Here is a 12416-nt window from a genome sequence, read left to right on the forward strand (position 1 = left end):
GGAAAAGCTCCTAGTCTCCTAAACAACTTCAGGAGTTTAAACCATTTTTCAAAAGCCAGGGAATTGCGACTCCTGATTTGTCTGGTGTTCAGTTGTGTAAGGATCAAAGGGAGACACCTGCATGTGTTTGTGTCCAAAAGCAAAGATGTATTGAATGAGATTGTGCCAGACGACAGAGGAAAAACCTGCTATTCTGAAGCCTCAGAAATCAACCACACCAATCCTTTTTTGTGTCATTTAAGTATTTCCCTTCACAGCTGGCATTTTGGATATGTACGGTTCTTCACACATGGTACCTACTGATATAACAAGAGCAAAAAAGATCCATCACCTGTAATCTCAAGCTCCACATTTTGCTTTACTTCACAAACTTGCAAGGAAAAGAACAAGCTCAATTAAAAGGCAATAAATAGCTGTAAATGTTTTCTAGGAAAATAAACTAGACGTAGCCTAAATCTAGGCAGCTAGCTGAGGTTTTATTTTACAGCCAGAAGAGGGCACTCAAAAATCAACAGAAGACGCTGGATTTATTTGCCTTGAATACTTCATACTAACAGTAGCATGTGTGTAGGCTCAAGGAGATGGACCAGTCCCAACAGTAAAGCCACCCCTGCTCAGGTAAGTTTCCCCACTGTGATTGTGTCCAGTATTCAGAAACCTCTCGATTTAACAAACACGGTGCTTTTACCTGTCACTTCATCAGGATGAGGGTTGGAAACACAGCAGGAAAGGTACCATCATTTATTTCAGCGCCTGGAATCCATTCTGGTTCTCCAGGCAGAGGTCTGAAGCTCAGACTGAGACTCAGCCAACGCAGCTACTCAGGAACTGTTAACAACAGCAGATGCTGCTGCCTGTCATCAGCCAGAGCACGTGAGGCCGTTTTCTAGGCCCGCAGGATGCTCTGGTGGCTGAATCTTCGCGCTGGGGACTGTCCACAGGGAGCAGGAAGGAAGGGATAACTCCTTACGGACAGCTGCTTGTAAGACCTTGGCCTTACAACCACAAGAAACAGAATTTGGAGGCAAACCTGAAGTAGACAAGCTCCCTGAGTCAGGGTCGCTTTTAACAAGTGAAACAAGTTGCTACATCCTGCCCTGAAACATTCTTAATCCACAAAACCAGCAGAAAATCCCAGAAAGTACCACTTAAGAACTAACTTTCTTAAGACTGGGTTTTTGTTTTCGTAAAAAGTTACCAGGTATCCACATTTACATAATACAACAGGCCTATGGAAGTAAATTGCATCCACGAATGTTAAGAAAAAGGAAGAAACCCTAGTTCCAGTCAGCTCTCCAAGTATTCTCTGATTTAAGAAAATCTGATATGAACCACTGGGAAGAACAGGTAGCACAATGCCCTGCCCTACCTTCTCATCTTCTTGTATTTACTCTACTTTAAATACTGAGAAATTAATTATTTGTATTATCTATCTTACTGCTGACATTTTTTCCCTTGTGGTAAGTATTTGCCATGTAAACATACCATTTCATTCTTTCAAGATACCTCCCCTCTGCAAAGATTGTTCTGTTACACAAGTAAGAAACTTCTCGGTCAAAAAGATCAACAGAAGCGCTATAAAAGAAGGAAAATTATACAACCCCTAACGTTTATACTGTATCCAGAAGATGATGAGAATTTAAACTCTGATTTGGGGGAAAAACAATACAAACAAACATAAAAAGCAACGTATTTTGAAAGAAATCTGGTTAGTCAGAAAGGGACGCAGTACCAGGCAGCCTACCACTGGCAATGGAATTTACTTGTACAGAATATTCCCATTCCCAAACAGTCATAAAATCACCTCTGAATTTCAGAGCACTACTTCAAATCCCTACATATCTGCACATTTTCTGATTTCCTTCTGCACGGATGCTGTTTATGATTAAAAATTACACTGAAGAAGTTATTTAACATTTCCTCACTGTACCAAAATTGGTCATATTTACAATTGTGAATCTCCACAGAACATATCTAGAAAATGTGTGGTATTTTTTTTACCTTATCTTTATCCATGCTGGGCTCTCTGTATGCTGTCCATTTTTGTCCATCATCACTGTATAAAATTCTGTAGGCTGAAACATAATAGTAGTACTCTGCTAAGGTTGATCCAGTAGTTATAATACCTGTGAAAATAGAAGTGCCCAGTTACACAAAAACTGTTACCAGTTTGTAAAAAAAAAAAAAAAAAAAAAAAAAAAAATAAGAAAGAAAAAAAAAAGTATATCAGCTTTTTAATCCAGAGTTATATACTTAGAATCTCCACTGGTCCTGTTACATTCAGAAAAGTTTCTCCAATGTGTCAGGGTCTGAAACTCCTAGAACTTCATCATCATTTTACTTACTTTTGAATTTTAATTCTCATGATACAACCTTCCTAAGCACTTAGTCCCCATTTTTTGGTGAAAATGGCCTGCTCGTTTCACCACGGCCCACTTCTGCCTGCAGGTGCCAAGATAGCACCTCTCTTCCTTGCTTTTGTGCTGCCAACCTAAAAGCACCACTGAAAAAACTGTAGCCCCCTAAAGCAGACACTTCAGAGCTGCAGAAAGACTCACACAGAAAACACCTTCGTGGAAGGTTATTAGCAGAGGAATTAGAGGAGTAATGTAAAATCCAAATAGTCCCCAAGGAGGTGATTCCAAAGGTAAACTTAAGTTGTTTAATGGCAGGAAGCCCAGGTGCTGACAGCAGGGTATGCAGCTGAGTTCAGGGACCAGTTCAAGCACTTGAGAAGGAGACAAACCCAAAGTGATCAAAACAAGATGTCGCAGGATAGTCTTAAAGCCCAGGATTCTAAAACATGCTTGACCTACAGCAACTTGAGTTTGGACTTTAGTCAGATTGCAAGCACGCCCACTAACAACAGTGATTGCCTCTGAACAATTAAATCAAAATAGAAGACACTAACATTAGCACAGAAGCTATGATAGCTGCACTATTGCTGGGTTTATTTTCAAGCAGGCCATCCCTGAAGTTAACCCCAAAATGCGAGTGCCTCAGGGCTTCACTACTCAGCATGGGCCACACTGCCATCAGCAGGAACAGGTAACCACAAGTTTGCCCAGCTCCCAGAACGTGAGGCCACCCAGAGCGAACTGGGCAAGCAGCACATCCAGCTGTCTCTGCAAAGAACCACAGCGACTAGAACCATGACAGAAGGTCCACCGCAGTCCCTGTGAAGGAGCAGAGCCTAACCCAGGCTCTGGCTGCATCAGTCTGCATTGTTTGGTCCATTTGCTGGGGGACAACACAACAGGCTCTGCTAGGAGGGCCCAGCAACCCTGACTCGCGGTCCACATTCCCCTTCAGGAAGGGGAAGCTGCCAGCTAGTTTGCTCTGCCTGCTGCTCATCACACGGAGCACGGCAGCTGCTCCCATCTCCACTGCTGGATTGACTGTGGCTGTGGAAGGCAGCACGGAAAACTTAAAAACATCAGTCAGTACACCCACATCAGAGGTACCAGCGGACTGAGTTGACTGGATATGGATTTGAGCCTCCAAGGAAACAATCAGCAAGGAAGCATCGAGGATCCAGTAAAAACACAGGAAACACTAAAACAAATTCTGACGGAAGAGGTGTTTTCTACTATGGAACTCCACTTGTTCAATCCTAGGCTTTTTGGTGCATAAACTAGGATATGGAACTGAACTTGTAGTGGTAATTAAACATCTTCTGGATTTTATCCAAGACTAAGCACTTGAAAAAATGATGTTAGTAACCAAACCTTCTGACTGCATTTTAAAAGCCACATCAGACTCACTTACCTGTTATTCTCTTTTCTTTATTCAAGTCTATCTGCAACCACTGATGTTCGTCACTGACAAAAGCAGCCCAAGGAGGCCCATGCCTTTTCAGTCTGGCATTTTCAGGTTTCCAAGTATTCATTTGTCCTGTTTGGTCAGACCACTCAAGAATAGATGATGCCGTGATCTGGGAATCAGGGATTACCCCAGATTCCATCCCCAGTGTCCCATAGCAACCTGAGCAAAGGAAAAGGTGAAGATTCAGAGTGAAAATCCAAGTTATGCAATGATTTTACTTGCTTGGAGTTTAACAATTGCCAGGCAAATATTAAACTAACATCTAAATTTATTCTGTAACAATTCTACCAAAAAAACACAGTCTTTAGCCTTCTTCCAGTGATGCTGGAACCAAATTTCTGATCTTTAGTTACTAAATGTTTTATGCCTGCTCAAGAATAATGTGGATATTCTCTCAATCACCACCCCCACAGAGCACTCGCAGAGAAGCACTGGTGGGGAGCTGTCATGGTTTAAAAGTCCATCACATGGTTGGTTCAGGAATGGGAAAGAGACTACTTGGTTACTCACTCCTTTCTGCACCTACATAATTTCTTGGTTTTCAAACTACCTCAGTATCACAATTTTAATTGTGATAACAATAAACCAATGAATGTAGAAAGCCATATCACAATCCTAACCTTGAGCTCAAACACATCCTTGAAATTAAATTTTTTGTCACCATTCCTGCTGTTTCCTTCCATGCCATGTTCTTCTGATGGCTAAAAAAACACCTAAATTCCTGGCTAAATTTCTTTGTGGCTAGTCGATATCTATTTGCTCCTGTACTAAAAGAATAAATAAAGAGCAACTAACAAGTACCAAATTCTACTTTAAGCAGTGCATTTAAAGTGTAGGAGTCAAGTTACTTTAAACTAGATTATAGTAAAGGAATGAAACACGGAAGAACCTCTTTTTGCAGATAAGTAAAGCTTACTAAGGAAAGACTTTTACTAGGAAAATATTTGAAAAGAAAGTTATGTATAAACTAGCAGGACAACCACCCTGTAGGACTGAGAAAGCAGTTTTAGAATGTCTTACACATATATAAGGAGAGCATAAACATAGCACAACAAACACATACGTGCCTACAAGCAACTGAATAAAACAATGACTGAAGCACGACATACTGCATCCTTCTATTTACACGTGCAGCACTGCATATTTGTATGTAGTGATGATTAATCATCAAAACATGCTAGTAAAACAATTCAAAAATATACACTACTGAGGAAGACAGTAAAAATACTACGCAGAATAAAATTAAGAAATATAACACAGAAAGTTCACATGAAAGTATAAACATGTAATACAAGTGATAATGCTTACCACTTGTCTTAAATGTGAAGAGACTTGTAGATAATGGTCCCCTGCAGAGAACAAAAAGATGTTTTGTTGTGGTAAGTAAGGAAAATTGACACAAACTGACTTTAATTTATTTTTCTTGTCTGACTGCTTGCCACTGAAACCTACACACATATGCCTAAACAAGTATTTCATGATGAAAGGAACACTTCTGTCACCAAGTTGCAGTGCTTTAAATACAAACCCGTTTTCAAATGAAGTCTTGTCCAGAGATACTACTGGTTTTACAGGTTTTCAAAGCATCTACCCAGCAAAATGGAAAAGTTTCATTAAAATGCTTCCTTTTTTAATTAACCTTATCGTAGTAAGGCAACCTCCTCTGATCATCTGATCACTTCTATTCCTAGGACTTCTGATATAAAATTACAAGTTACACTCTTTTCTCTTGTGCAATATTCTTGCAAAAATCCATCTGCAGCTACAGTGGAAACCCCAATCCATTGAGTGTAATGCAACCTCTGCTCTGCAAATTCCTCTGTTTAAAACTGCACTACAGTTCTCACACTTCAATCTTGGAGAAAGGTGGAATGAAGAAAAAAAAAAAAAAGGACTTCTTTTTTTTGACTTGCATTCAAACTCAGAAATTTCCACCTTCAACTTATTGGTATTTCTAAAACCATCAAAATTACATTATTTACTGTTCAGCATTCATCTCACCATTTCGCACAGTGAGTCTGCCCACACATGCACATAGACCACTCCTCACAATGACTGAGCTCCCCAGCCTAACCTCCGGCCTCTCAGGACAAACAGTAGTTGCTCTCATTTAGTAGAGACAACCAAGGGCAAGTGACCTTTGTCTATTGGATACCAAACACTAGCAGCACGGAAATAAAACAGTTATTATTGGATTGTTTTTGCCTCAAGGTTTTGTTAAAAAAAAAAAAAAAAAAAACTTCTTCTGAACCATAACCCTTAAATTATGGACTGGACTAAAAGGACAGCTTTGGACGAAAGAAAAAAGAAAACTTTCCCTGCCCACCCCCATCTTCTTCCCCTACTCCCCCCCCCAAAAAATCCCCCCACACATTACTATGACATGAAGGAAAAAAACAAAAACAAACAAACAAACAAAAACACAAACAAAAAAGCAACAACAACAACAAAAAACGCTGTCCACTAGCTTGTAAAATTTGAAGCTTTAGGAGAAAAATATTATTCACATTAGATATCAAATTTCCCCTCTTTTTATAGAAGAGAAATTATGGTATCTAAATAACAAAAAAAGACCCTGAAATTACAGATTATGAAAAAATAACAGGACAAATTATTATTTTTACACAGCCCATTAGGAATTTACGCATTTTGGAAGATAAAAGCTCCTTGCAGAACTTGTAAAAGTAATTTTTATGGTCTAGAGGTTAAAAAAATACCTGGTAAAACAATTGCATCAGAGTAAAAGAGAATTGTGAGAACTTTACAGAACAGCACTTGTCTGTGGAACATGTAGATCCTGTAGCTGAAATTACTCCTGGGATGAGACAGTACCAAGATCTATGGTGCTAAAGAGAAGGAGGACACAGGAGGTACACTTACACTTTTGAGGTGACATTGTTAGCCAGGGAGCCTTCATAGTACGGAATGCCTTTGCTGATTACAACATTAATTTGGCCACCCAGAGTATTTGACACAACGCCTGCGTGAACACCAGCCATGCAAAGTGATGATGACTTGAGGAGGGGGGAAAAAGAAAAATTTAATACTACATTGTAAATAAATTAGGTAATACATAGTGTATTGTAAATGCTATGTTGCCAAGTCACATTCTTTGTTGCTATTATTACATTAAGAAACTTATTATTTAACTATATCTGTTATTTAGAAATCATTTATCTTTGTTTTATTGTGGAATTTATAAAAACATAGAAAACATCTCAGACATTTCAGTGAGTCCTAGCCCAGACATATTTGGAATGCAACTCTTGTAATCAAATACGCTCAAATAAACAGCAAGGTGAACAACTCTGAGAAAGACTGCAAGACAGATTTTCAGCCTACAATAAATCTTTTATGCTAGACAACAGAAGCTGAATATATGAATACCAAGAAAACCTTTTAGTATAAACATACTTTGTGTGCTTTCTTCATTTTCTCACAATTAAGGAGTGATGCAGTACAGATTTTGTAACTTTGAGCCAGTGGGTTGTATATTTTATCTCGTGATTAAACACGGTTAGCATCCCAGCAATCTGATCCATAAAAACCCACCGTAATACACGAATGCATTTTCTTCTGAGGAACCCTGTTACCTATGTTGCACAGGCCAGCGGAGATCAATTAATCAAACTGTTTTTGTTGTTGCTCTTCCCGTCTTATCCCAGAGGCTGTTAGTCCCACCCTGCTAACAAATACCACAGCAACGTTTCCATTTCCCTGGCTTGTAGTCCTGACAGCAAGACTGACCCACTCCACCAAGTCATTCAGGCACAGCACAGACTGAGCAGAGCAAGATGCCCGTTTCCTACAGCAAACTAGCCCATGACACCTTCATCTGCAAAGCAAGACCTTTCAACCCAAATGGGCTCAAGGCAGAAATGTCCTTGTGCTAAGGAGCAGAGACACAGTCCAGTTCCAAAAAAGGCTTAGCAGCAAGGGCTCTGCACCCGCTCAACGGTGTACACCAAGTTCCTGCAGGATGACTGGCTCTGCACAGTGCAACAGGCACATACAGACTATTCACAGGCACTGCCTGCCACGTGAAGCACTGAGTATGCACAGACACACGACAACTCTGCAGCCCGCTGCTCACATCCAATGTGACTGGGATCAACCTGAATTTTAGAATATCAGCGGGGATCAAGCTGCCGGCGGATCACCTGGGTATCTCCCTATATACCTTCCAGAAACCACATTTAGCTTTTTATTTCTAGTGTGGTATCCCAGCACAGATTTCCCAAGCCGATAAACAACAGATGACGGCTGCAGATTTATATTTACTTTTAACAGTTGCTTTCCCAAAGAAAGTTTGCTGCTCATTGCTAGTACTAAATGCATTTGCTGCATTGCTCTGCCAACCATTCCACGGGGCACTACTGAGCCTCACTGCAATTCTCTTAGAAGGAATCAGCAGATCCTTTCCAGAAAAGGGAGACTTCATAGATGATTGTCCTCAGCAGTTTATTGTAAAAAAAGAACAACTTTTCTACTGTGGCCTTTTGAGAAATAACTGCATGCTGCAATAGGCCAGGAGGCCCTTATATCTCAGGCTCACTGGCACAAAAACTTCTTACCAAGACATTCCTAGATATAATTCTCTTTAGCATATTCACACACAAAAACTCCAGCCTATTGTGGATCCTTATTCCTCACCCCTCAAATATCCCCAAAGCTCTCTAAATAAATGTAACTATGTCTGGCTGATGAACTCAGCGCCCCTCTCCCTTCCTTCCTATTTTCCTTGAAAGCAGAAGGATGCGATCCTGCAGCAGATGAAAATCTCTCATCCCTGCTCACCAGAAGATGTCAGCAATGAGCGCTCCAAGTCCTCAAGGAGTGCAAGACATTAGGGTCACACAAAAAAAAATCAAAGTTTAGGGTATTTTTTTAAAGCAGCAAGAAGCTAAGATCATTAGAAAGGTATGCAAGACAAATTTCTACCTGAAACTTTGTCTAAAGTGTTGGACAACTTGATTTCTTTCCAAACTTGAATTCTAGGTAATTCTCTGCCTTTTATTCAGAATAGAGTAATAAAGTACACAAAGTAACAGTGAATTTATTTCCTGAAATTTCCTTTTTCCTGCATAGAAAACAGCTTTTGCAGATTTTGGCAAAAAAATCCCAACAGGCTGAACACGTACAGATGCTGCAAATATGATGGGCAGAGAATCAACTCCGTCTTATTACTAGGTATAAAAATTGCCCTGCAGCTATTTAGTAAGGACTTACTGCGGACCAGAACACCTAACACAGTTATACTATGGTGATTTTTTTCTTTTTTAACATATGGGAAGTTATTTACACAGGTAACCTAGGATTTACAGGTATTTGAGAAACGAAAAATCAGGGAGGCATACTTTGGGTTCATATTAAATATTTTAAAAGTGTAGAGTTTTTTTGTAGCATTCTAAGTGATTTAAATTATTAGATGTTTATTTCCGGTTTATAGAACCATTAATTTTATGGTATTAACTGTTCTGCAAATGGTTTTTTTTTACATCTGCTGAGTGTAAACAGAATTTCAGTGTAAACAACTGAAAGCCTTTGTTTAGAGATATATTAATGTTAAAAACAAGAGGACACCATTAAAAAAACACAGTATTGTTTCTGTCTATAAATCTTAACTTCACAACTTGAGAAAGCCATCAAAAACAAAACACGAAACATGAAACAGTATTTTGGTTGATCCATTTTTCTCAGCAGGCCTTGCAAAAATGTTCAAGTCTCTATTATATTATGGCGCTTCTTGGAGATGGCAACATAGAATGGTTTGGGTTAGAAGGGACCTTTTAAATCATCTAGTCCAAACCCGCCACCAGGAGCACAGGCACCTTATCAGGTTGTCCAAATCCCCACCCAATCTGGCCTTGAGCACTTCTAAGAATGGGGCATCCACAACTTCTTTCATCAACCAGTACCAATGCTTAACCACCCTTGTGGTAAAATATGTCTTTCAAATATCCAATCTAAATCTAGTTTCTTTTCTTTTCTAGTTTTCTTTTCCATTTGAAGCCATTACCTCCCACCCTACAAGCCTATAAGACTGGTGAAACCTTTCACTATCTTATGAGCCCTCTCTAAGTATTGAAAGACCACTAGAAGGCTTCCCCATAGCTGAACAAACCCAGCACTCCCATACTCTCTTTATAGGAGAGGTGCTCCAGCCCTCGGATTATTTTTGTGGGCCTCCTCTGAACTCACTGAAGCACCAGTCATTTAGCAGCAGCATAAAAAAAAACCATAAGCAGCATGCTATTCACTTTAGGAGGCACAACTCCCAGAATCCAGACAGCAGAGCTAATGCAGACATCTTATAACAGAGTTTTAATCATACATAACATATTTTACCAAAATTCATGTGAGTCCACAGTATTAAGTTTACTTACATCTCTGTATCCATGAGGAATAGTGCCTGAAATATCAGCAAAAGGAATCACACACCCAGCTGGACAATACTTACTAGAAAAAAAAAAAATCAAGTCAAGATATGCATGCAGCTGTAACTCTTACAATGTTATACAATAGTCACTGCTTTTTATCTACAATACGCTATGTTATCGTTCATTTATCATTATGTGAGGATATATCCTAATTGAAAAGATAAGAAATCAGACAAAAATATACTCGGGAAGAGAAGTACACAACAGCAGAACAGGCATTTGAAATAGGTAGTTAAAAACCTATTTCATCTGTAATTCAGTTATAATAACTGAATATAATAAAACAAATTATGCCATCATTTTTTTTTAACATAAATACTACATGGCTTCTGTAAATTGAAAGTCTTGTAAGTAGCAGTATTTATGAATTATATTTTATAAACTAGAGACCTGCATATCTATTTGTTTTGCATCTTTAAACTGTACATCTGAAAAGTAATGATATTTTGTAATAGCTCCTGGCAACGTTTTGATCATAAAAAAACAGGCCAAATTCAGTTAATACCACTAGCTCATGGAAAAAACGGGAAGACATCTGCACACATTCACATTCTGGTGCCATTTCATACTGTACATACAAAAACCATTAAGTCTTCACGATTTAACAATGAACTTGGGTAAAATGTCAATTCAACAACAGTTGAAGCCAGTTTGCAGATACCATGAAATCAACAGGATATGAAGACAAACACATACAGGGTAATGCCAGAACCTACAATTCTGGAACTTGGGAAAATGAACGAGAATGCAAAGGTTGCATTTTGAAAGGTTTGATTGAAAGCCCTTGATTTCAGGGCTTCATTTCTCCGAAAAGTAAGTTTAAATACTTCACTTCAGTCTACAGCTTTAAACACTGTCCTTGCTTTAGACAGAAGTGGAGGACAAAACAGGCAAATGATGTATGTTTCCTCCATCAGAAGGAACAGCATTTTATATCTCTACAGAACCTCATTAATTCACACCAGACTGTGAAATGGCTTTGCAATTATTATTTCTTTTTACCCATTTCAGAGTTTAGTGCTTCTCTGAGAACTTTAATATGAATTTCAGTATTGAAGGGGCATACACCCTGTAATATATATTTATAAAAGTATATTTTTTAATGGGAATGTGATATTAGCTTATGTGTGTTAGTGCAAATTAACGAGGTTCTACTGTATACTGCATGTAAGATAAAAATAGGAAAGAGCAAGAAGGATGAGTGCAAATGTCAATATAATTAAGCTCTAACCCCAATCTCTTTGTTTCTTGAGTCCTCTCGACCTCCAATTTTCAAGTTGGGTTAGGTGTAAGTAACAGCGAACTAGAAACACTAAAATGACTTCAGAAAAGATAAAGGGGCGGAAAAAGAGGTAAAATTAATCTTACTTGAATTCTGGTTCGGAAAAGTGACTTGCATTGTCTAAACAGGTAATTAGGTCTGGAAAGAAAAAATATTAGGTCAAGAGGATGATAAAGACAACAGGTTTGAGCATGCTTTTCAAAAGTGCACAAAAAACATATTTGAGCCTCTGTGGCTTAACCAAAAGTCTCGAAGGAAAAGAAAGTTCTTATTTAATAATTTTCTTTCAACAGATATTGTATGACAGTAGAACCTTGATAATTTGTTTGAGTACTGAGAAATACACTGTTAGGTAGACATGAAGGATACACTACAAACATGTGGCAAGTTTTTTGTAGCTTAATTTTAATTTATAGCTATACTTCAGGGAACCTATGAATGAGACACAAACATATGCCCTGTTCACAAAAGGAAACTGAAACAGAGAAAATTAGATAATAAGCTAGCTAAACAGGCCTGTGTTTTCAGCACTTAACAGTCCTACAGTATTAAAACCAGGCAGCACGGGAACATTAGAGTGACATGTTACTGGCATTCATGACTGTTGCATCAAACTTTATGTTTCTGTGCTTTGTGTAAGCACATACAATCCAAAACACACAGAAAAGCACCAGAAAGCAAAAATTAAAAAAAATATATCCCATGAAAACCCTTCATCTGTTCTTTTTAGATGACATCTAATAAGGATTTTCTCAATCTTTGTGCCTTGCAAAGCAGTTGCTGGCAATCCCTCATCTCCTTGTGGACCACATATGTCACTCACCTTTACAATGAGTGAAAGGAGATGCAAAACAAATACAGTTGCTTCT

At 38.6% G+C, this 12416-nt stretch overlaps 1 protein-coding gene across 3 annotated transcripts in view; it reads right to left on the bottom strand.

Annotated features, from left to right (window-relative positions):
* The window catches only part of DCBLD2 (discoidin, CUB and LCCL domain containing 2), a 44011-nt gene that overhangs the window by 10269 nt on the left and 21326 nt on the right, over positions 1–12416 (bottom strand). For all 3 annotated transcript variants that reach the window (XM_035541004.2, XM_035541013.2, XM_035541015.2), the window contains 6 exons: positions 11634–11685; positions 10212–10284; positions 6706–6839; positions 5134–5174; positions 3769–3984; positions 2002–2126 (listed from right to left, as the gene is read on the bottom strand). In XM_035541004.2, the coding sequence (XP_035396897.1) occupies positions 2002–2126; positions 3769–3984; positions 5134–5174; positions 6706–6839; positions 10212–10284; positions 11634–11685 (641 nt within the window). The remainder of the gene's footprint in view (positions 1–2001; positions 2127–3768; positions 3985–5133; positions 5175–6705; positions 6840–10211; positions 10285–11633; positions 11686–12416) is intronic.

The sequence above is a fragment of the Cygnus atratus genome, chromosome 1 (assembly GCF_013377495.2).
Source record: "Cygnus atratus isolate AKBS03 ecotype Queensland, Australia chromosome 1, CAtr_DNAZoo_HiC_assembly, whole genome shotgun sequence".
NCBI classification, from domain to species: domain Eukaryota; kingdom Metazoa; phylum Chordata; class Aves; order Anseriformes; family Anatidae; genus Cygnus; species Cygnus atratus.